Genomic DNA, 26,378 nt, shown 5'->3' with positions numbered 1-26,378 from the left:
TGTGGAGGATGGGCCAAGACCCGCCCCTGTGCCCACCACAGCCTAGTGGCCCACAGTTCCTTTCAAGGTGCACACATTCATGCACTGGGACCCTAGTTATAGTATAACAAAAGGCAAATATTTTAAGAGAGGGTTCTCTGAAAAGAGAATGAGCTTCCCCAGAATGCTGATGAGTACATTTACTAAGACTTACTAAGTAGCAGATCTGGGCTAAGTGTTTTATATGTATTAACTCATTTAATTCTCAGAGGATCCCCATAGGGAAGGGTATGTCATTTACACACTTGGCCAAGGTCACGATGCAAGTAGAATAAGTGGTAGGGCTGAGATTCAAACCCAAGTTATCTGACCCCTCAAAGCCCAGGTGCTTGACCCTTGTGCTAACACACTTCTCATCACCCTCAGTGCCAGACAGAGGTTAAAGGACCCCTTCCCAGAGATGCTGTCAAGGAGTTAGGGAATAGCAACCAATGAAAGGACAGGCTAGATGATATGAAAAACTAAGTTTCCAAGGTGACACTCAATCTTGCTTGGCTCAAAGGCACCTGTCAACTGAAATATAACAGACATAAAGTCTGTTTTGGTGTGGAACTCTAGCTTTCATATTTCCCTACCCTTCTGAGGTACCTTTTCTCCCCATCTTCTACTGCAGTTAGGGCGAGAATGCTGCCCACGTTCCTGGCCCAGCTACTACAGCTACTTGAGTCATTCTCCTTTAGAACAACTAGATTTGAAAGCCAAGCTCAAGGCAGTAATCTGGCTCAACCCAACTAAATCCCATGGTTACCTAGCTGAAGGAGAGAAGGGCACAGAGGATATTTGGATATGGAAACCATCCCACTGCTCCCCCAAATCACCAAGGTTGTATGTACAATGAACAATCAAGACTACAGTGAGCTTTGGGAAATCAGGGACTATGTCTGAGCCATGACTATATCAGCATCTAGTGCAAGGGAGAACCCCAATTATTGCTCAATTAAACAATGGTTGAATTAATTAATGGGCAAGTGGTCTAGAGCAGTGGTTGGCAAACTCATTAGTCAACAGAGCCAAATATCAACAGTACAATGATTGAACTTTCTTTTGAGAGCCAAATTTTTAAACTTAAACTTTATAGGTAGGTACATTGTTATCAACTAATTACGGTACTCCTAAGGCTTAGGAAGAACCACACTCAAGGGGCCAAAGAGCTGCATGTGGCTCGCGAGCCGCAGTTTGCAGACCATGGCTCTATAGTAACCCTGCATATATTAATTTTATTTTCCAAATGAAATGGGAGTTGCTGGGGACAGCAGATATGATCATTAACAAAAATAGTGCAAAGAACTGAGTGGCTATGTTCCAGCTTCACAGAGATTCAGGCGTCTAATCTCATTACAAAGAGAGCTTAATCTCAGCTTCATTCTGTGCAGAAAAGCTATCATTAGTCAAGCTTCCAAACTCTTAGGAGTAGAAGATGTGACAGGGTCACCGTTCATGGTCACACGTTGAAAGCGGTTGTGTGCTTTATTTCTTCAAAATCCTAAAGAATTACCGTTCAGTCAAGAAGTAGAAAAGAGACCCATTAAGAAAAAGCTTTCCCTTCTAGTTTTGTGTAGAAATGTCAAGGATCCCTAAGAGATAATGAAAACTCTACCCAAGATGTAATTATGTCAGTCCTAGGAACATTGACACTTAAGTGTAAGCAACGGAGAATAGAGCTGAATATCAATGAAGGAATGTGTCTAGTGGTGTTAATCCTTCTGATTTCTTTGTATAATACTGCTGAATGCTCCATTTCGCTGTTTTATAACAAGATTTTTTTAAAAAAATTAAAAATATAAGCCTCTCCCAGGAAGTTTCAACTTTATGGGGAAAGACCTTCATTAGAATTTCCCTCCACTTTAAAGGATTTGCAAGTTGTTGTCAAAATGTTTATCTGGAAAAAAATGTTTATAATGAAATATTTATGGATAAATTATATAATGACTGGGATTTACTTCAAAATAACCTAGGGATAGGAACAGGGAAGTGTGGGATAGGAAGGAAACAGGGTTGGCAATAAGTTGACTAATTACTAAAGTTGGGTGAAGGGTATACGGGGTTCACTTCACTTTTGTATATAATTGACATAAAAAAACAACAACATTTAACTGTAATTTATCCAAGCCCATTGGAGCAGCAATTAGGAAAGAGATGATCCTCATAGGAATCCTCCGCTCTGTCCCATGGAGGCACCCAGGCTTTTGAAGGAAGAGAAACCACCACTCATCAATACCAGACTTATAGTCACATCGCACTTGGTTGTGCGTTTCTCCCTAGATATCTGCATGGATCCAAGGGCAGGCTTTTCAAGGTATTTTATTAAAAAAATGCCCTAGAAGGGAATTTTCAATTGACCAAAATTCTTTAAAATTCTCTTCTCCCCTTAATATGGGCATTTGATAAATTCACCTTCCCAAGTGTGAAGCTTATCTAACCTTAATATATTTGTCATTGAAAGGCCTTCTAACCAAATAAAAGTCCACATGGAAAAACTTTGGAACTATATAAGAAATAGTTGCTCCAGAAACATGAGGTACAAGAAATGCTCAAATGTAAGAATAGATTTCAGAAAGTTCATGTTGAAATCAGTTGTATAGAAATTAGGTGTCTATGTCTATGAGCCAAAGAAAATGGGTCTACATGATGGCCAAGTGTCTATGGTACCCCATTAAAGACTGTTATATGGATGACATTGTTGAATGCAGAAGAGACTTCTTTCTAAGCTTTCTGGTCTGAGGTCATCTGCCTCCAGACTAGAGAAGGCCTATGTGCTAGGCATGAACCAGTGTGCAAGTTCTACTAGTGCCACTAACACACTGACTCAAGACCCATAGGATCCCAGGAAGGAGCTGGGCTGCTGGGCCAAGATGAGAAATTATAAGCATACAGAGGCTAGGTCTGGACCAGCTCTTTACAATCAGGGCTGATTTTGCCCTCTCAGGTATTTCTGGCAATATCTGGAGACATTTTTGATGGTTACAGCTGGAGGAGGGAATTGCTACTGGCATCTAGTAGGTAAAGACTAGGGATGCTACTAAGCACAGGATAGTCCCCACAACAAATAATTGTCCATCTCAGTGTTAGTAGGGCTGCTGTTGAGAACCTCCCAGACTAGAGCAAATAGTTGCCACAATTTCCTCGCAGGCTCCACACATGGAGGAACGAAAGTGCTCAGGAGAGCAAAACACAGAGCTGGCAAGAAGATCCCATGGCCAATCTATCCCTGTAAATTCAGCTTCCTACAGGTCTCCTGAAATCTTCCACTTCTTTCCATCTTCACTGTGAAAATCCCAGGACAAGCTTTGCCTGGAACTCTGCAGCAGCTTCCTGACCAGTATGCCCACATCCCACAGTGTGGGACAGTGGTCAGGCCTATGACCAGACTACATGACAATCCAGAGGCTCAAATTTCACCTTTGCTATGTGACCTTGGGCTAGTTACTTAACCTTTTTTTACCCCTGTTTCCTCAAATGTAAAATGGGAATAATAACAATACTCAGATTGTGAAGATTCAATAAGTCGATATTTACAAAGCACTTTAAAAGTTTCTCACACAGGGTATGTATACTGTAATTGGTTTTTATTATTTATTTTCAAATCATTAAGTCCATCACGTCACTCCATTTCAATGGGTTCCTGTTCTGCTTAGAATAAATATCAACAAACTGAGCATGGCCCCAAGGTCCTGGATGGTCTGGCCACCCCTCCAGTCTCAACCAATCCCTTTGGTCTCTGTGCTCTAGCTACACAGGCCTCCTGTGAGCTAATGGAAGGCATGCCACTCCCTCCTGCCACAGGACCTTTGCACAGGCAGTCCCCTCCTCTTGAAATATGGCCCCCCCACCTGACCCCTCTTCACCTAATGAACTTCCACTCACCCAACACATCATGGCTCATAACCACATCCCCAGGGAGCCCTTCTACTACCTTCTGGGTGTTCTCATTGCTGCTCAAGCCTTTCCATTTGTGCACACCTATCCCAGCTGTAATTCTGCATTCAGATTTCTAATCCTTTGATCAGACATCAGATTGTTCACTCATTCTGTCAATAAAGAGCTTTGACTGCCCAGAATGATTTGTTTTGTGAGTGAACGAGTCAGTGACTGCCCAAATAACTGACTCAATGTGGAGTGCTTAGCTTGTACCTCAGTCGAGGGTGCTACATTAGAGCAGTTGCTGCTGAAAGCTGCAGTGCCTCTACTTCATGGAAACCCCAAGTGCTCTGAGCTTGGCTGAAAGGGAGCCCCACAGCCTGGAGGAGCTGACGTGCACTATAGCCAGGGGCCCTGAAAATGCTCTTTCCTTCCATCCCATGAACCTCTTCTTGACTCAGTCAAACCAACTCCTCCACGCCTGCAGATAGGGAGGGGTTATTTTTCCTTGTATGTGGTGGGAGCAGGGGGCTGTCTCCACTCATCCTAGCTCTAGGGCTGAGGCTGACTCTAGGAACATCAGCTGCACAACATTCTGGGTCTGGGCCACAGCAGTCATTCATGCTGAAGGGTCATTTGGAAGCCAACTGTTTTCAGAAAACCACAGAATGGCAGTTTTGTTTTAGTGTTTTGATTTTAGCATCAAGCAATCTGCTTATTTTTCCAAATTTACTTAATATGGGAAATGTAAACACTTTCTAACAACACTTGCTCAAATAATCCTATTAACTTTCAGGCACGTGGCCTTGGCACCATGGCCTTCTGGCTGTTCCCGTCTGGGGCTGGCAGGAAGCAGGGTCCAGCACAGAAGAGCCCAGTGAGGAGACGTCAGTGAAGGGACTACACGAGCAGAGGTGACCAGGGCTCATGAAACAAATCAGACAGGTGGAGGCACCTAGAAAGTGGCAACAGAGGGCATTTGCTAGCGTATTTCAGGCCCAAGGGGCAAAAGGAAACATGAGTTAATGTCAGTGCCAGCGGGCGCCACAGGTGGGGCCCTGCCCAGAGGAGCTATGGTCATGGAGAGAAGTTCCTACTTCCCCAAAGCAAGAAGGGAACGGGGAGGAAATTCTCTAACCTTTTTCATCCCAGCCTCCCACCTCCGACAGTGCCTCCTATGGGCCCTGGACCCACCAGTGTCAGCCAGCAAGGAAGCCCCAGGAATGCAGCACATGGGGGCAGCTTTCCTCCCAAAGAATGGCAGGGGCAGGAGGGAGCCCAGAATAACTGCGGGGCCTACCCAACCCCATCCTGCCTTAGAATAAAACCTTAGCTGACAGGAGTCTTAGAAATGCATTAAAGGGAGATTTTTCCAAGAAAACTTCCAGAGATAGAGCCAGGAAGAGAAAGAAGCCCCGAGCTCAGGCTGATGAAGTGCACACACCAACACCACGTTCAAAACCGAAGAGAAAGACAGCAGTTTCACTTTCATCCTCACTGCATGCTGGCACTAGCCACAGTGAGCTCTGCAAATCTCTTCAAGTAAGCAGAGCACCGGGGGTGAGGAATAACAGAGTCTCAAAGTTGGCCACGGCCTCCTGCGGGTTCAGATTAAGATCCCAGGGATATTGGCTTAACCTAAAGATCAAGTCAAACGCTGCATTTCAATGATCACAATTCCTTGGTTCCCAAATTCCATCACTGGAAAACAAAAGACTTGGCCATACTTGACTGGCGGCTTGGCTTAGGATGATAGTTCTCGATCGCTTTGCTCCTGGGAACTGAAGGGTCTGGTCTCCCCTTCAACACCTCATTCTCCAGGCAAGCTTGCCACAGCCAGCCCCTTCTCTGCCCCCAAACACGTGAGTGAGTATGCGCACATGTGCACACACACACTCCTCCTCAAGTGCTTGGTCTGCCTCCTGCCCAATTCTCAAAATTAGAATCTAGCAAAACAACCATTATGTTGAGGAAATATATTGAACTCCACCGGAAAGGTGGAGGAAAGGAAGAAGAGTGGAGAGGAAGGACGGGCAAAGTAAAGGGCAAGAGGAAACGAGGAGGAAGAAGAAAGAGGAGATTGGGTGGAAGAGAGGGAGGGGGATGGGGGCGAGGCAGCTAGAAAGAGAAAGAGTATTATTTTCATCAGCATTCATTCACTCCTTCCACAAACTTTTATTAATTCTTCCCAGGAAGCAAGAACACTCAGAGCCTTCCCCACCTCTACACTATGCCTCATCCTAAATCCTGTAAGTCTGACTGACATGGAGGTTTTATGATGTCCCCTTCCAATGAGGATGCAGATCTTGACGTTTACCCTCTCCATTCTCAGGGTGGAGGTGTCCCCTGATTGTATCTGCACTGGATTTTACCCACGCTTAGGAGATATTACGGGAAGACAGAGACCACTGCCCCTCATGCAGGGATTTGCCCCAAGTCCCTCCCTTCACAGGTCTGGCAGGCAGCTGGCATCTGGGCAACAGTCTGCTTCCTTCTGATGCCCCTGGCCCCTGCTCTGGCATATATTCTCCCACCTCTGCAATGTCTTTGCTTTTCTTCTATCCTTTCTGCTCTTACCAACCATGACAAGAAGTGGTTCCCTAAGTAAACACTGATCTCCCCAAAGGGATGTGGTGAGGGGAGGGACAAATGAAAGGGAGGGACAAAGGTGGAGAGAGTAAAATTTATAGGGCTGACTAGAGGACTGGCCCATTGAGGACTATCCCAATTTCATTCCCTTCACTGACATTTGGGCAAACTGAGGACCAGAGAGAGCCGCGGGTTAATGAGTAATGGAATACTGCAGCTGGAGAGGGCTGCTGATCTGCTCAGCAGTAGGTATTAATGGATCACGTCTTCTGAATCTTAGCCAGGATTGGTATCTTAAAGGGAGTACAGGCTCCTGGGAATTGGGATCTGAGACCAGTGCCAATTCCACTGGGGAGCTACCTGGGGGGAGCTGGTCTATAGTCCCCAGAAAGCAAGCCAGAGTGAAGAGGTCAAAATCATCTACACAAAAGGCAAATCCCAGGCCCCCAGGCCCTCTGGGATCACAATCCTGAATGTGAAAAACACATCCTGTGTGAGTTCTCTCTGAAAATAAGTCAGGTTACATTAGAGATGAGACCCAACAAAGCTTTTCTCTCTTCCCTAGTTAAATAAACACGTCTTTAAAAAGGGAGGCTACTTATGATGGGTTTTTTCACCCTGCCACCATTGGCATTTGGGGGCTGGATAATTCTTTGTTGTTGGGGAGGCTGTCCTGTGCATTGTAGGATGTTTAGCAGCATCTCTGGCCTCTATCCCTAGATACCAGTGGCATCTCCTCTCCAGTATAACAACCACAATGTCTCTAGACTTCGCCAAATGTCCCTAGGGGGGCAACCCCCACCCCAATTTCTGGAGTAAGAACCACAGCTTTAGAGAATCACAGACTATTAACACGGTCATATGAGTCCAGGGCCCTGTTCACAATTAGAAATTCCAGGTCAGGCTGGCTGCGGCTCACTCAGCTACAGCTGCCAGACTCAGGCTATGAACTCCAGTCCCGAGAGCCCTGCTCACTGCACCAGAGAATTCCTGTTTCAGGACTTGATGGATGACCCTGGCAATGCTGTCTGCTCCTTGGTTTCTCTTTGTGTGATGTAGCTGCCCCATTCCTTGCCTCCTGGGGCTAAACCTGACAGCACCCCCACAGCACAAGAGCAAGTACTTCACGAAATTCCTCAAGAGGATGTTGCTCTTGGATTAGAAGAAAGGAACATAACTGCCCCCTTTGCCTTGCTATGTGTGAGGAGGTTAGAAGGCCATGCATTTCTCTTTCTCTTTTTTAGTGGTTGACCTTCCCTACCCCATGGAGCTGCTGTGAGAGCGGAGATAACATGAAGTATGGCACTTGGAATTATTTAAGCTTTATGATTCACAGGCATTTAGATTATTTAACTACTGATTATGATTATTTAAGCTGAAAGATTATACTGCTCTAGCTCAGAAAATGTTTGTATTTCCATTAAAAAGCACCAGGCCAATGGCCCTTTTGACTGACATTTTTCACTATTAAAACTATACATACAGTGCATGCTTTTGGCCAGAAGACAGTGTGGCCCTTATTTTGTTTTAAGATAAGAAAGTTGACTTCAAAGGCTGCCTCCAGCTAAGTCTCTCCTGCCCCCTCTCTCTGCCCCCACGCCAGCCTGTTGTCCTGATCTCCCAGGCAAGTTGAAAGAACCACCTATGGGCCCACTGCCTTTAACTCTTTTTTTTTTTAAATATATTTTATTAATTTTTTACAGAGAGGAAGGGAGAAGGATAGAGAATTAGGAACATCGATGAGAAAGAAACATCAATCAGCTGCCTCCTGCACACTCCCTACTGGAGATGTGCCCGCGACCAAGGTACATGCCCTTGACCGGAATCGAACCTGGGACCCTTGAGTCCGCAGGCCGACGCTCTATCCACTGAGCCAAACTGCTTAGGGCTGCCTTCAACTCTTTAATCAAAACTGGCTCTGCCATTCCCAAACTTAGAATTTCAAGCGACAGTGTACTCAATGGTTAAGATCATGGACTATCATGTCAAACAGATGTGCTTTTGAGTTTCAGTTGTCTGGGCCTCAGTTTCTGCATCTACACAGTGGGGGTAACAATACTAGTCATCTCTCAAGAGTGGTGGGAATATGCTGGTGAAGTACTTAGCCTCTTCCTGACATATCATAAGCATTTAGCAAGTGTTATTAATATTAACATTGATTAATGGTAATATTAACTCCATCCCCCAAAGTCTCCATGCACTGAAGGGTATATATGCCTAGGCTAGCTTAATTCTCTGGAGGCATTTTCATCAGAGATAGTCCATTCCTTAAGGCAGGGAGAGTGAAGGGCTCCTGATTCTACCTGACATGATATGTAACCACTGCCTCCCTATCATTTTGTGAAACACATCTCTGTTTGGCTCATACAAACTCTTTATATCTAAAGAGTTTTGTGAAAAATAAATGCAATGTACAAAAAAAAGATAAATTTTATTATGGGCTCATTAGAGAGGCCAGTGTACTGAACCAAGCAGTCATTTTTGGCTTTTGGGAAAAGTTCCTGATTTCATATAGTGTTCCTCAAGAGAAAGAAAAAGAAGAGTCCAACATCTCCTAATGATTTCCATGTTTCAGTTCATTTATTTAATGAAGTTAGGAATAGAATTCCACACTGGAAGGAAATGCAAAGACCACACCGCTGCCTCCTCCCAGATATGGGAATTACTTCTATGGTACCCAGAATGGGTGATTTTCTCCCCACAGGATTTGCTGACAAAACTTCAGGAGCTGCCTCAAAAGGCTGCAGAGTTCCACAAAGCATCAAAGGAGGTCTTCCCCTCCAAATTCTAGATCCCACCTCTAGTGCAGTCTTCCAAACCAGCATAGATCAAGTCCAGTTCTTTTCTTACATGTCAGCCCTTTAATAGTTGATGGAAGCATCTGCCTCTTTGCCTTCTCTAGACCTAGAACCCTTCACCCATCAGCTATCCCAAGTGCGGCAAGGTGTTCAGTTATCACTCAACCTGTTCACTCACCACATGACTTGCCCACAGTGTACCAACCCTGGTACCCATAAATGAACTCAATGTATACTGAACACACATGCATATGAGCAAATGTCTGTTAGAAATGCTGTCTCTAAAGTTGTAGTTTGCAAAGTTGCTTTTAAATGCTCAGTGAGCTATCATAACAGTCGGCATGTATCTTTTCATACTTTATTTCAGCCAAGAGTGCTACTTGTTCCCAACACCCTTTCTCCCTTTCTCTTCCATTGGTACTGGGTCCCCTGAATGTTAACTGGACATAGAGTCGCCCAGCTAAAGGCTGCATTTCCCTGCTAGTCTTGCAGCTAGGTGTGACTTGGTGACTTAAATGATGGCCAGTGAGCCCCTTCCCCCACCCTGGTTCTTGCACCTACTTAGAATGTAAGCTCCAGGAATAAAGGGATTTTTGTCCTTTCTGTTCACTCAGAACAGTGCTTACCTCAGTGCTGAAGGCATAGAACAGTCCTTGCAGGTCATGGATGCTCAACAGCTATGTAATGAGTAAACTGTTCAGTGATTCGGATGTCCATGGATGGTATGTGCCACCTAAAGGACAGAGAGGTTCCTTTCTCCTTCCGCCTCTCTGCTGGCTTGACTGTGGCTCTAAACCACCAGTTTCAGGGTTCCAAGAGAGAAACAAAAATCACGAGTGGTAAGCAACTCATGTGCACGTATGTGACTGCCTGCAGCTCACACAGCCGATGTGGAATGAGCAGTTCTTCATGACCTTTATGCCCTGTCTCTGTGCCACCTGTGCTCCATCATTGCAGGCAACTGAGAAAGCTGCAACGAGCTTATCAGGGTCCTAGCTGCCTTGGTTCACTTTTAGAACTGAGCAGGTGGTACATAGTGACAGACAGACTGTGCCATTCTAGGACACATTGCCATAGTACTTAATATGTTTAAAAATTGGATACATTGAAATTCTTCTAAATAAACCATTGGTTAGAGAAAAAATTGTATTGTAGCAAAAAAAAAAAAATTGCTGAAAATATAAGGCCAATTGCAATTTGAAGACAGAATCAGTGTGTGCTAACTGTTTTGGGTTTACCTAACATATATTAACATGTAATATGTATATATATATATATATATATAGAGAGAGAGAGAGAGAGAGAGAGAGAGAGAGAGAGCGAGCGCTTTACTACTTAAAAATAACTTTCTCATAAGTGTGTAATTTCATTCAGTCCCCATAATATCTCTGTAAGTTGGTATATCCTTCTAGCAACTAAGTTTATCAATTTTAAGTAATGATTGCCTTCAAAACTCCTCTCCCAGGCTCCATTTATCCTGTGTAAATTGCCAGGCACTTAGGATTCTTCCCTGGAGAAATGTGATTTGTCTTTTCTCATGTTGGCATGAAGTAAAGAATAAATTGATTATATTATTTTCTGCACCCCGCGTCTCCTTTGAAGGGTACTTACCTAATGAGTGGGTCTCTCAAAAAGGATCCTAGATCAAAGCGGCCAACAGAATCATGCCTTACCTCACTGTAAACTTCTTAAAATAGTTCAATGTATACAAAGGCTTTTGAGGCTATCTGGAGAAGATGTCTAAAATGCAACAATATCCAGTATATTAAGATGAATCTCACAACATCATCAGATAAGTAAAAAATGTAGAGGTCCCCTTAAAACCTTTCTATAACATAAACACAAGAAACCACCAAAAAATCTAAAATACACACTTTGAATTATGTAACTATTAACCATCTCTCAAAACTCTTATTCACTCAGTATTTATTACTAAATGGAACATATCAGTTAGCTGGCCTGTCTGCCTATTAAATTACTGTGCAAGTTTAAACTGTGCAAGCAAATGCACACAGATTGTAAGTACTATATCTCATGGCCTTCAGCTCCTTTTAGCCACAGATATCAAATTCACCTGCCAGAAATTAAGTAATCGAGCTTTGGTTACTGGAATGTAAGCTTATTAACCAGCATTAATAAAACCAAACATAGAGAATGATGTTCTTAATATTATTTTAATAAAATCCCCTTTAAATAGGAGCAAATGTAACAAAGCTGAACCACTATGAAATGTTTTAGCAAGAGGTTTTAGATATTTTTGAAGTAAAAGAATAATCTTATACCCAAGGGAAAGTGAATATTATGTAGGTTTTAGATATTTTTGAAGTAAAAGAATAATCTTATACCCAAGGGAAAGTGAATATTATGTAGGTTTTAGATATTTTTGAAGTAGAAGAATAATCTTATACACAAGAGAAAGCCAATATTATGTTCTTCTATGGCTGGAAACTGTTAGTACCTTCCAGTGTGAGAATAATGACCGGCAATTAGAATGCCAACCACTGAAGACCAAACTGAAGAAAGAGGTGTTGGGGGAAGAACCCTACTTGAAACACAGGCAAAGACCCTCCCTCATCGTCAGTTCCCAAAAGGGTTCTCAGGCCGTAGGAGGGCACATTGCATTTTCCATGTCCCTCTCTACCCCAAATAGCCATGAGGCTCCTTGCCTTTGGAAACAGCTTGCTAAGTGGGATTCCAAACTTCTTTGGTTATACAAGAATCTACTTCATTCATCTATTCATTTCTTTCAGGTATTTGTCTGTTCATTTCCTTAAGTCATTTTACTAAAATGTAAACTGGATAAGGTCATGGATTTGTCTCTTTGTTCACTTAGAACCATACCTACCACATGGTAAGAGCTCAATGAATATTTGATTTTTTGAACTAATTTGTCCTTTAATTCCTCAAACACTTATTCGATCCTTACCACATAACAAGTTCTAGATATCCAATATTAAAAGGGAATTCCACTGCAAATAAAATAAAACTAACTCATGAGAAATCTTTAAATTAGAGGAATGAAGTAATATTTCCTAACTTTAAATTCAGTCTAAATTTAAACTAAGAAGAGGATAATTCCCTGCCCTGCCAAAGAAGAATGGCCGGGAAAACGTACACTATCTGGCACTTGTCCCAAAATGATATAACACAAAACTCTGGGTAAAAATGAAAAAGCTGGGCCCTGGCCAGTTTGCTTGGTGGTTAGAGCGTTGGCCTACACACTGAAGAGTCACAGGTTTGATTCCCAGTCAAGGACACATACCTGGGTTGCAGATTTGATTCCCTGAGCCCTGACCAGGGTGTGTGGAGAGACAACCAATAGATGTGTCTCTCTCACATTGATGTCTCTCTCTCTCTCCCCCTCCTCTCTCTCATACTCATCCTCTCACTCTCTCTTAAAATCAATGGAGGGAAAATATCCTTGGGTGAGAATTAACAAAAAATAAAAATAAGAGGAAACAGTTGGTTGTGGGTGTAGCTATCAAAAGGTGGCATGAGGGGTCTTTATAATGATGGAACAATATTGTGTCTTGACTATGATGGTGGTTACACACATCTATACATGAGTTGAAATTGATATGTCTCAATTTCACACGCACTCACACATAAATGAGTGCATGTAAAACTGAATAAATCTGAATTAAAGTTGATGACTGAACCAATATCAATTTTCTGCTGTGACATTGTGCTATAATTATGCAAGAGGTTACCATTGAGGGAAATGTTGGAAATGTACAAGAGACCTCTTTCTACTGTTTCTTGTAACTGCATATTAAGCTATAATTATTTTAAAAGAAATGAAATTAAAGAGAAGAATGCTTATCAAAACATTCTTTTTTTTAATCTGAACAATAAAGATTTAACTAATAAAAAAAATTTAAAAATATTCAAAATGACTTTTGTTCCTTACTACTCCACATACAAGGTTTACAAAAATCTAATATTCTGATATTACTACAGCATAAAAACATTCTTTATATTACCAAAACATTGGCACCACAATACCAATAAAGGAGCGAACCTATATGACAATATACTGAGTCATTACAAATGGAATTCTATGCTTGTGACAGGGAGAGTATTCCCCATTCAGTAAACAAAAGAAGCAGTATTTACAAACTATAAAAATACGATCTACTTTTGTTAAAAAGTAAAGAGTATTTGTAAAGGTATATACCAAAATGTCACCAGTGTGACATTTAATTTTGCTTCTTCATATTTCTTTTTCTTTTCTAAAATAAACACTGTTACTCAAACAAATATCTAAACTGCTTTCTATCCTCTGGGTGAGGTGCAGATAAAGTCTGTGGAGCTCTAGAACAAAAACCAAGACAAGTAGAAAGACTACATGCAAAGCCATTCTAGTTCAACATGAGAATGAATGAGCTACCTGCAAGAGTCCCGGGCATGACCATCACATTATGACCCCATGACTTCCATTGTGAATCCTGTTTCCCAGGACCTGGGAATTCCTATCTGTAATTAAATGGATGGGAGTCTGGCTTATGCAGACTGGGATGCTGGACCAGCTGCTTTCCAATTCTAAAACTTGGTGCCATTTGATTTTGCAATGGATTTAACAGACACCACCTTTCATTCCAAAAGCCCCTTTTACATTTCAAAGCATTTTCACATATGCTGGCTTATATTAATTTCAGGTTAGTACTTTTTAAAAAAAAATCCCTACAACAATTCTATAGAGTAGACACTATTATCACCTTCATGTTGCTAAAGGGAAAACAGAAGCAACCAGACAGTAATCTCCTGTTAGGGGTGAGGGATGATATTATATCTCCCGACTCTTGGCTTAGGGCTCCAGCTCTTTCCTCTAACACCACACAGCCACTCCCTTCCCACCAGGGATTGAAAACTGGGTGGACTTGGCTGAAAGTTGCTTGCATGTTGCCTGCCAGTTGAAAGAAGATCAACATTGCCTGGCACAGAGTGAGAGTAATTCTGCCAATGATACACACATATGACTATTCCCACATACTTAGGTTGACTGGGTTAATGTCGAGTAACCAATATGGCAACTCAGCTTAATAATCAAGAACAATCAAACCAGTTCGAGGACTCGAACAGCCCAGGAGGTTGATGAATCTAGTTGCTGTTCTCAGTCAATACAATTGCCCTGTACCTCTGTCCCCACAGTCCCAGAACAGAGCCATAAGTGGGGTTCTGGGCCGGTTAAATAGTCAATGGGGTTCATATTGGGCTTAGTGAAGCGGGGCTTTGTAACTTTTACCAAAGGAATTAACAGAGGAATTTTGTATTTATTTTGTAGTGGTAGCAGATTAAGCACTTCAGAAATAATGTGGCAATTCACCAAAAGAGGTCTTAGTTAGGTGCTATCTGAAATCATGAAATTAAGTGGGAAAACATACACATGGAAAAGGTTTATATGTTTTAGAAAAATAAATCCAAATTTTAGATAAATGATACTCTTCACAAAGTATACTAAACGCATGATATATTTTCATTGGCTGGTAGCACCATTTACACTCATATATTCTGTTCCATGCGCCAAGCCCTCCTCTGAGGACCCCTGCACAGAACCACCCCAGGGAAGTGGTTACAGGAGAGAACTGGAGGATCAGTGACGGTCAGGTCACTTCCCTTAAGCCACCAGCCACCAGGTAGAAGCAACGGGATTTCTAGGTCTGATGACTCCCAAACCAGCATGCTTCACCATTATTTGTTCTCTCAAAATGTTGAAAGAATATGCTCTTTTTATGAAAAGGAAGGAATGGAAATTTCCATAAAATGGCATAATAAATCACTCCAGGAGATAGAGAGTTAACTTGGAAGCAGTAAGAAACTAGGCTGCACACCAGGAGGCAGAAGTGAACAGATGAATGGAAAAGAATAAAGGCTGATGAAATCAATGTGCTGGTAGTGAACAGATTATTGATCGAGGCGCTTGAAATACTATGCTTCTTAGTTACATAAAATCCAGTCTCCGCATTCAACCTACTCACTTATTCAACAAACAAGCACTGAGCACCTACCACATGCCAGGCACAGTTCTAGGCAGGATGATCACCACACTGACTCAAACACAGGAGTTCTGGGCTTGGTGGTGCTCACATGACTTCTTGAGAAAATGAGGTCATAGAAAGAAAGCTTCAGGTAGAAGGTTTTGCTTTTAATCCTGGCCAGATGGACTTAAGCAAATTACTTGAAAGCTTTCTGACTTTCAGTTCCCCCACCTCTAAACTGAGGATAAAAATATCTGTTTTCATTATATCATCTTTTATTAGGAAACATTTGAGTTTATAGGTGAGAAAAAACTACTTATTCTTTGGTCTTAGAGAAACTGAGGTAGTTGATGAGAAATAAAAGTTTTGTCCTCATTATTAAATCTTTCAAAATGTTTCACTCCACATTTTCCATGATCTAAGCTCTCAGGTCTAATGTTAACCATGTGTAAGGCTTGTGGGGTCAGGAGAAGGTCATTCTTCCATACCTAGCCACCAATTTCAAAGTCTATGTTACAGGCTTAAGATGTCATCGTTATGTACATTTCCCCTGATTGTGGAAGGAAGGTGGATTGAAATTATTTCTTGGTGATTATTTCATTTTAAAACTTATATAGAAACATGTTGCTTCTTACCTGCTTCTTTAGAAACAGATCCACAGCAATGGATTATTTCTAATATCTTTGAGTAATTTTCTCGGCTATGTTCTTCCATAATGATATTATTTCATTGTGAGGGCAAAATAAGACCTAGGTGGAGATGGATGTGCTATAGGCCCACAGGAATGACCACTACCCAGCATGCAGCCGTACTTTACTGATTAAATCAAAGAAAAGAGATTGGATCCAGTCTCCCCCCTTACCTAACCTTCCCCAGAAGGGGTGGGGGTGCGGTAGAATTTCCAAGCCTGTTTTTATCAGCTCAGCAAATCAGAGGCCTGCTTTCTAAACAAAGAGGTGCCAACCTTGAGACTCTATGAAAGCCAACACAAGCCAGGCATTGTACACAAGTGAAAAGAATATAATTAGCAAAGTTATAGTCACAATTAGGAAATACCTCCTCAGAGAAGTTTCCACTTAACTCAGTGCCCTGCTCAAATTACTATTGTGCTTAACGAGCCTCGGTCTCTGAGCCAGTTCAGACCTTTGTGACAGACCTAAGAATGCCATCCATGAAACAGAAATACAAAATCTAATGCTCAATGCTTTGTTCCGAATCACAGATGTGAAAAATGTGCAAAATGGATCATGGGAAGCTATACTTAAAAAAAAAAAAAAAAAAAAAAAAAAGGAAGAAGAAGCGTAGTCCTGGAATGACTAGTCAGGTGTTAGCTAAATTATTCTTTCTTTAAGCTCTTTCTTCACCTCCTCCAGCCTTCCCTTCCCCATCCCTAAAGAGAGATCAGAAAAGAGAGACCAGGAAACAAAAATGGGTACTCACTTCATCTCCAGGATCTCCTCCAGCTGTTTCCTCCTCTCTATTCGGAGGTTGGCCAAGTGCGCTTCCTTTTCAGCCAGGGACTGCTGTGTGGAGGCCAGGCGTGCCTTGGTGGCGTCCAGCTCCTGTCTGGTCTTCTCCAGGGCGTTCATGAGCTCCTCTATCTGAAAGGCACATGCAACGGGCTGTTACTGCTCCTTCATTCAAGCACAAGGCCTTGCTTGCCAGCCTGTGTTCAGAAACAGACACAACGGAGTCAGAGCCATCCTTGAACGGGACACTGCACCTTGTTTACTTTGTCCCTGGTTAAACACAAATGCTTCAAACACCGAAATGTCCAAATTTCTCCAAGATCCTCATTCAACTGGAGTGTCAAACAACCTTCATAGAAACCCGTTGATACATTTATTGGAAGTGGAAGGTGAGTGACATGACCCAATTTCAACGGTGTCTGGCAAAAAATTTCAGATATTGCCTCCCAGTGGGTGGAAGGCAACATTCAAAATGCACTGTGCCTGGCACAATATACTTCTGTGTGTAGGCCCCAGAGGATTCTGACAGCAAGTTAATGTCCTTGTTTCGGATGCATTCATGTTTGAACCTATCAAAGCCTTGTTTGGCAAAACTGACCTGATGTCCAAGGGGCCTCACCTCACCTCCCAGGCTCACAGTCAGGAAGCAAGATTTGGCCAAAGGTGAACAGAATTCCAGCCACAAAAGGTTCAAGTTTGGTTGGCCCCTGAAGTCTGAGAGGACTCTAAACTTGAAATAAATGACATACAACTTTTATAGGGTGCTAATACACCATAGAAATAAGCCAGACTATCTAATAGCCAGGGTTTCCAGCCAGGTCCCACCAAAACTGGACCAAGAAGCCCCAAAGCAAGGCCTCATCCTCCCAAACCACTGGGGGCTTTTAAACGCCGATGCACAGGAAACAGGGCTGGCGTGTATAGCTCTGGCCCGGAGACTTGCGTGGAGAAGCTGGTGGCATGCCATCCCTTGCACAGATGCAGGCTGCAGCCACCCTGATTTAAAACTATGGACGTTCCAGGAAGTTTCTAGATTCCAGATCTGATGATTGGGTTTCTAAGCTACCCCTTTCAGCTAAACTTGGCAGAATGGGACCATCCATCATTAACGGCAAAGGAACACACTTCAGAATGTGTCAGTGACATGTTAAGTTCCAATTCATAAAGACTTTCTACATAATTTCTGTAGCTTTACATGGAATTTATTCAGAATAAGCCTTATAGCTCACATCCAAGGTAAATTACAGGCTTTTAAGATCATCAAACTCTCCATTTTGCCCTGATAGAAAGAGGAAACTTCATGACCATGTAATGTAACTCATAGCAAAACCCAAAACAGTTTAAAAAGCAACGAATATAAAGGTTACCCTATTAAAGTCTCAGAACCACACCTGCTTAATTGGAGAATAACAAGCATTATTCTTTAACTTTACAAATATACAAAAATTGAAACACAACCACAAAATTGTTTAGTTTCTCACACAAGTTCAGAGAATGCCATACATATGACCAGAAGCCCTTCTACAAAGCAATACTTGGTGAGGCTGAAGCAGAGATTTTATTTTTCTTCCTTCCCTCCTGTGTTGATGCATTCAATAGCTGTGTAAAGAGATCAGGAGGCTTCTGAACAGCCGCACAGGGAGATGCTGAACTCACCTCCTCCCACAAATACATTGAATGGACCTGCAGACAGAGCAATTCCACCTGAAGAAGAACTGGGGGCTGGCTGAACAGTTTCTGCATGAGAAATGACAGAGAGACCACATAGAAACAGGCAGGAGAGCTGTGGGAACCCACACCCACAAGTCAACCTGCAATAGGAATGAGGCACTGAGGAGCCTCCTGTAGACACACTGGCCCTAGGGTACAGCACAAAAGCAGTAATTTAAAGGGCATCTAGACTAAATGGGGAAGAAATCAATCAGCTGCTTAACTCTAGATCAGTGGTTCTCAACCTTCCTAATGCCACGACCCTTTAATACAGCTCCTCATGTTGTGGTGACCCCCAACCATAAAATTATTTTCGTTGCTACTTCATAACTGCAACTTCGCTACTGTTATGAATTGTAATGTAAATATCTGATATGCAGGATGTATTTTCATTGTTACAAACTGAACATAATTAAAGCATAGTGATTAATCACAAAAACAATATGTAATTATATATGTGTTTTCCGATGGTCTTAAGGCGACCCCTGTGAAAGGGTCGTTCGACCCCCAAAGGGGTCGTGACCCACAAGGTGAGAACCGCTGCTCTAGAGCATCTGCCAGTTTGAGGTGGGGAGGCGGGAACTCTCTCTGGGTTGGAGGCTCCAGGCAGCACATTTGCTGTGTTCCCCCACCACCTTGAGTGCACAGGCAGGAGGTCAATCAGGAGCTCTAGCCAGCTGGACAAGGCCACCCTAGTCCCTAGTGCACCCCAGGCTTTAGCCTCCAGGTCCCAGGCCCACACTGGCTACACCACTTGCCTTCGGGCTCCAGCCATAGCTCCTGTCCCCTCCCCCAGCCCATGCTAGCTTCATCTTCAGCTCCTGGCTAGTGCCTCTGACCTCCAGGACTCTCCACAGCCTGCCCCAAATACAGCTCCCACCTCACCTGCCAAGACAGGCTCTGTTATGGCTCATCCCTGGAAACCCGTGGGGCTCACCTGTTCTAGCTACAGTTTCAGGCCCTGGAACAGCTTGTCCCAGGAATTACCATGGCCCATGCCCACACCAGCTACAGATCCAGCCATCTGGCCAGACACCTGGCACACTCACTCTAGAAAGGGGATGCTCCTACACAAGTCCATCCTTCAAGTCCAAGAGAGGCTGCTATTTTCACCGATTTCATAGATTAAAACTCAGAGAAACAACTGAAGTGGGAGACATAGGAATATGTTCCTAATGAAAGAACAGAACAAAATTCCAGAAAAAAACCTAAATGAAAGAGACAAGATTACAAACCTAAATGTAATCTACCAGATAACAAATTCAAAACAATGGTGACAAAGATGCTCAACAAACTCAGAAGAAGGGCAGATGAATTTAGCAAGAACGTCAATAAAGGGACAGAAAATATAATAAAAGAACCAACCAGAACTGATGACTACAATAAATGAAAAATATATTAGAGGAAATCAACAAAAGATTAGATAACACAGAAGGCCAAATCAACAACCTGACAAACAGGTAGTGGAAATCACAGAATGGGAACAACGAAAAAAGAAAAGAAAAGGAAAGAAAAGAAAAGGAGACAAAGAGAAAAGAAGATGAAGAGAAAAGAAGACAAAGAGAAAAGAAAAGAAGATGAAGACAAAGACGAAGACGAAAATGAAGAAGAAGAAGAGGAGGAGGATGAGGAGGAGGAAGAGGAAATAATGAGGCCCTGGCTGATTTAGCTCAGTGGATAGAGCATCGACCTGGGACCAAAGGGTCCTGGGTTCAATTCCAGTCAAGGGCACGTGCTTTGATTGCAGGCTCCTACCCCGCCCGGGTCCTGGCTAGGGCTCCTACAGGAGGCAACCAATTGATGTGTTTCTTCACATTAAAGACTAAAGAATTAGTCTTTCCCTCTCTCTTCCACTCTCCCTAAAAAGCAATGGAAAAATATCTTCAGATGAGGATTTAAAATGGAAAAAAAAAAAAAAAAACAACAAAAAAGAAAAAGAAAAAGAAAGAAAGAAGTGATAGTAAGTTTAAGGAACCTGTGAAACAACATCAAGCATACCAACATTTGCATCATAGTGGTCCCAGAAAGAGAAGTGAGAAGAAAAAAGGTCAGAGAACCTATTTGAAGAAATACGTTTGAAACCTCCTCTAACCTGGTGAAGGAAACAGACATCCAACTCCAGGAAGCGCTGCAAGTCCCCTAGGTGTTAAACCCAGAAAAGCCCACACCAATACACATCATTATTAAAATACTAAGTGTCCCTGGCTGGGTAGCTGCATTGGTTAGAGCATTGTTCTGATACTCCAAGGTTGCAGGTTCAATCTATGGTCAGGACACACACAGAAGAAGCAACCATTGAATGCATATATAAGTGGAACAAGAAATTGATGTCTCTCTCACCCTCTCCCTCTCTCTAAATAAATAAATAAAATTTTTAAAAATGCCAATAGTTAAAGATAAAGAGAGAATCTTAAAAGCAGCAAGAGAAAATCAGTTTGTTAAACAAAGAGGATACCCATAATTTTTCAGCAGAAACTTTTCCGAACAGAAGGAATGGTACAATATATTCAAAGTAATGAAAGAAAAAACCTAAAACCAAGAATATTCTTCCCAGAAAGTCTACCTTTCAGAATTGAAGGAAAATAGTTTCTGAGACAAGCAAAAGCTAAAGGGGTCCATCACCACTAAACTGACACTATGTGGAATGTTAAGGGGACTTCTTTAAGTGGAAAAAAAAGCTAAAAAATAAAAATATAAGAAAAAATCTCACTGATAAAGGCAAACATTTAGTGAAAGTAGTAGATTAACCAAGTATGAAGCTACCATTAAACTTAAAAGAGAAAAGTAATAAGATCATGTGTGACTACAATAATATATTAAAGGATACACACACACACACACACACACACACACACAATGTGAAATATAATGCCAAAACACGTAAAAGTGGGGGAGGGGTAAAAAAATGTAGTACTTTTAGAATGTCTTTGATCTCAAGTGACCATCAACTTAAAATAGAATGCCATAAATATGTCTTGTTATACATGAATCTCATGGTAACCACAAACCAAAAGCCTATAATAGATACACAAAAAATAAAGGGAAAGGAACTCAAATTATTAAATAAAGTCATCAGTCTACAAGAGAAGAGAGAAAATGAAAAGAACAGAAAAGAACTACAAAACAATTAATAAAAGTGCAATAGCTACATACCTATCAATGAACACTTTAAATACAAATGAACTAAATATTCCAACCAATAGCTATATGGTGGCTGGATTAAAAAAAAAAAAAGACATAAGCATATGCTGCCAACAAGAGACTCACTTCAGATGGAAAGATACACTCAGACTGAAAGTAAAGACTGGAAAAACACATTTCATAAAAATTGAAATGAAAAGAAATACGGGGTAGCTATACATATATCAGACAAAATAGACATTAAAAAAGACTGAAACAACAGAGACAAAGAAGGGCATCACATAATGAAAAAAGGATCAATCCAACAAGAGGATATAGATGTCAACATATATGCACTGCATATAGGAGCACCTAAATAAAGAAATAAATATTAACAGACATAAGTGAGAGATCAGAGGTATTACAATAATATTAGACAGTTTCAATACTCCACTTACATCAATGGACAGATCTTCCAGCTAGAAAATTAACAAGGTAACAATGGCCTTAAATGAATGACATTCAATCCAAAGGCCTTAATAGATACTTACAGAACATTCCACCACCAAACAGCAGAAAACACACTTCTTTTTCAAGTGCACATTCTTCAGGACCACAGTAGGCCACAAAACAAATCTTAATACATTTGAGGGCTGAAATCATATCAAGCATCTTCTCCGGTCACAATGGTATGAAACTAGAAATCGATTACCAAAAACTCCTAACAAATACAAACACGGGGAGGCTAAGTAACATTCTACCAAACAGTCAATGGTTAATGAAAGAATCAAGCAGGGAAGAAAATCTCAAATAAACAGTCTAACTTTACATCTAAAGGAATAAGAAGAACAAATAAAGCCCAACATGAGTGGAAGAAAATAATAAAGATTAGAGCAGAAATAAATAAAATAGAGAATAAAAATATGTATAAAATAGAAATTAAACTAAAATCTGGTTCTTCATAAAGATAAAGTGGATAAAACTATAGCCAGACTCATCAAGAAAAAGTAAAAGAGTGGGCTCAAATAAATCCAACCAGAAATGAAGAGGAGAGATGAGAACTGAAAACACACAAAAAAAAATACAAAAAATTATATGAGAATACTATGATTAGGTATACGCCAACAAACTGGAAAACCTAGAAGAAGAAATAGACAGATTTCTAGAAACATATAATCTTCCAAGACTTAATCAGAAAGAAACTGAAAATCTGAACAGATCAATTACTAGTAACAAAATTGAATCAGTAATCAAAAAATTCCCCCCAAGCGCCCCCTCCCCCCCCCCCAAAAAAAAAATTAGGACCAGATGGGTTCACAGGTGAATTCTACCAAACACTCGTGAAGAATTAATGCCTATTCTGAAACTATTCCAAAAACTTGAAGAGGAGAGAAAGTTTCCCAACTCATTCCACAAGCCAGCACTACCCTGATCCTGAAACCAAAGATGTTGCTTTCACATTTATCAATTGTCTCATTTTCCTAGTCTAAAACAATAGCACTCGCATAACAAGTACTAGTAAATGCAAGTGTTAAATGAAGCAGAAGCCATGAATGCAAAGCCCTTAGTGCCAAGCCTGGAAAATATGAAAACAATACCTTTGTAAAAGAAGAGGCAGCATAGCACAGTGGTCACAGACAAAACTCAGGGGTTATTGCACTACTTAGTAGCAGGGTCACCCTCAGTGAGGCTTGTAACATGGAAGAGCAGAACTTAGTTCAAAGGGATTTTGGGAAGATTCAGTGGGCTGACATGTGTGACACCCTGAGAACAATGCCTGATACTTTGTGGCTAGTACCTGGTGTCAGCTTTTATTAATACAGTGCCTGGTGAGTATTCACCCCAGGTTACGTTCGCTTACGACTGAATTCAGGATTTTGTGCTTGCTGTCACCTACCCTAAACCAACCACAAACACAGGCAAACACACCCCTGTGCTAACCGCATCGGTGAAGGCTCTGTCATGGAGCCCGGCCCGTTTCGCTGGGTGCGGTGATTAGAAGAGGTGAGAGTTCTGAAAGTAGACAGACCTGGGTCAAGTTCTGGCTCCACCAAAAGAATCTCTGTGGCCTTAAGCCAATCCTAAGCCAGTGCTTCCCAAATGTTGTTGCACATTAGAATCCATTGGAAAGCTTTGCAAAATCCTCATGCTATGGCCACACCTCTACCAATGAAATAAAAATGCACGCGAGTGGGAGTTAGGCATCCGTATTTTATTAGAGATACTGATGATTCTGATGTCACTGCCAAGTGCAGCAAAGTCTGGGAACCCTGGATATTACTGACCTCTCCAAAGTGGGAAGGAAACAGAGCCATATACGGGATTGGCAAAAGCCTACAGGGAGATAATATACATAAAGTACCCAGCCCTCTCTGCAGGACACCCCGGAAGTGCCCAGTGCATGACAGTGACCATAGTCCCTAGAATGGTTGCTAACCAGGCGACCTCTGCCCAACCCAAGTGCCTTCAGTTCTTCCTGTCTGCACCTGACTTTCAACCATCTAATCAAATCCACTTCCCACTTCTGCTCAACTATTTCATGTGTGTGCTTAGTTGCTACAACTAGATTGCAATCCCCTGGTGGGCACGGACCATGTCTGTATCTTTTCTGGAAGCCCCATAAGTACCTCCACAGCACCAGTGTCCACACTCAGTAATACCCGAAGAAGGGCAGGAAGCAGAATGCAAAATCGTGACTCTGAAACACCCTCCTCTGACCCACTTAATGCAATGATGGATGAAGTGTAAGCTCGAACTTGAGACTTTCCTACCCTATAAATCAGTGGTCCCCTTGCCATCCTCTTTGTTTGCCTCAAGTACCTTCTCTTTTCTATGGTGATAAGGAGGCCCAATGACTCAGCTCCTCAGGACTTATGCCCATTGCCGCCCCAGCAGCTGCCAAGCATCCCCAGGAACTTGCAAGTTGCAGGTTGGCACAATAACAAAGTTCCAGGTTGAGCTGGAGTAGAAGCAAGTAGCTCTTCGTCCTGCTCTACTTTCCAGGGCGTCTCCACAGGGCCCGGGAGATGAGCACTCCTTCCTCCCCTCACCCCTGCCTCGGCGGGCGTACCCTTGTGTGCCAGGCACTCTGCCCGCATAGTGACAGACCTGTCCTCAGAAGCTGTCTGGTTTGGCAGGCAAGCTTAAATCAAACAACAATTTAATCACAGCTGTGGTTTAAAAATTCATTAAAGTACTGAGTGATGAGCACGAGTAAAACAGGAGCCAACCCTGCCCTAGGCCCATGGCTAGCCTCCCTTAAGGAGGCACGCGGAGTGGCCTGCTGGGGGGGGGGGGGGGTGGGTCGTAAGACACACCTGCTGGGGACCCCCATGGAGGCGGGGGATCGGTTCACAGGGACCTGCTGCTGGAGAATCCCAATGATTATGAGCCAAAAGACGCTTTGGAGGAACCCAGCAGGAAAGCAACCCATTTGTGTCCATTTGACACAGGATTTGCTTCTTTTAGAAGCATATTTCTGGGTAATTCAACAGACAGTATTTCCTGAGTGGGGAATTTTTTTTTTTTTTTTAGAATGGCTGTTTAATTCCTAAAACACCAACCTCAATGAAAACAGAATTCATAGCAACCTCAGAAGTCTTCTATATATGTAAGATATTCCATTTAAAATAATTTCATAATAATAATAATTTCCTAAAAGATCCCCAGATATGGCAAGACTAGTATTCTGATCCTATATCTATAAAGCTGGGGTTACATTTTAAAATATATTGGTTATAGAACATAATAATTAAAGGTTTCTTCAAGCTAGGTGTCTAGTTTCACCAACTAAAAAGAAAAAAAAAAAAGCAAACCTTTAAATAACTATATGTCATTTCTGCTTTGATTAGTCATTCTATGTGGCAAATCATAAAACCTCTCTTATAAAATGGCTAAGTTACCAGGACTACCCCGTTGTGTTTGAATAATGCATAGCTCTGTGCCCTCTCAGAATAATGAAGCCAGCAAGTGAATTTTTAAGGAGCCTCATGCTTATAGCCAGCTCTGCAGAAACTGTCGGGACTTTTAAAGTGAGCAGCGGAGCCTTAAAACAATAAAATAAAAAACCTGTTTAAGACCTGAAATCATTAACATGTGTCGACTTAAACTTACACATACATTTGTGTTGTTTAACTAAATATTTGAAAACCAGCTTCTCTCTCGGTTATCTGCCAAGAGCCACGCTCCGGGTTCTGTGTGTCTCTTCCCGACACGTGGCAATGGCCAGTGCTTTTCGGAGGCGTGCTTGGCAAGAGCTGATCTTCAAATATTTTGATAAAACAAATTTATTTTTCTTGAATTATACGTCAGTATTGAGTTAGTATCTATTTTGTCTTAATAATTTGGACTCTTTACACAGCTTTTAAAGCTTTATTTTAAAAATAGATGGGCTCTCCGGGCCTCACCATCACCGTCCGTCCTGGCTCTCTGTCTTTGCTCCATTCAAGAGGATGCAAACTCAGTTTGCACAGAGCCAATGAGATCCCCACGTCCCGGGTCACAGCAAAACCGGAATGGGAATTGGTCCTGTGGGAACAGCTGGGATTTGGCTCAGTTCGGCTCTGGACACCGAGAAGGTCACCCCAAGATCAGAAGGTGAAGGTAAACGCCAAGACCCTCCCTCCTCGACAGCAACAACTTCTCAGACAGCGGCTGTGGGCAGAGGATCTGTTAAAACAGGGACCACTAATCTTATTTTTCCAATTACTCTTATCTGACTTCTATCTCCGCCTCCTCCCCACCTCCCCATGGCTGCCTTAGAGTGACACCTTTTGGAAAAGGTTGAAACTGAAAATCCCCAGGCTGCTTTCTGCGGG

At 42.1% G+C, this 26,378-nt stretch overlaps 1 protein-coding gene across 6 annotated transcripts in view; it reads right to left on the bottom strand.

The window, feature by feature from the left end:
• ERC2 (ELKS/RAB6-interacting/CAST family member 2) overlaps positions 1-26,378 on the bottom strand; it is an 880,873-nt gene that overhangs the window by 335,451 nt on the left and 519,044 nt on the right. For all 6 annotated transcript variants that reach the window (XR_004971467.1, XR_004971468.1, XR_004971469.1 and 3 more), the window contains one exon: positions 16,703-16,863. Coding sequence is in view for 1 of the 6 variants with exons in the window: in XM_036331877.1 (XP_036187770.1) it covers positions 16,703-16,863 (161 nt within the window). In the remaining 5 variants the exon portion in view is untranslated. The remainder of the gene's footprint in view (positions 1-16,702; positions 16,864-26,378) is intronic.

This window comes from Myotis myotis, unplaced genomic scaffold (genome assembly GCF_014108235.1).
Source record: "Myotis myotis isolate mMyoMyo1 unplaced genomic scaffold, mMyoMyo1.p scaffold_m19_p_13, whole genome shotgun sequence".
NCBI lineage: Eukaryota > Metazoa > Chordata > Mammalia > Chiroptera > Vespertilionidae > Myotis > Myotis myotis.
Note: the sequence above shows the minus strand (reverse complement) of the source record. Positions and strands in the feature narration are given on the sequence as shown.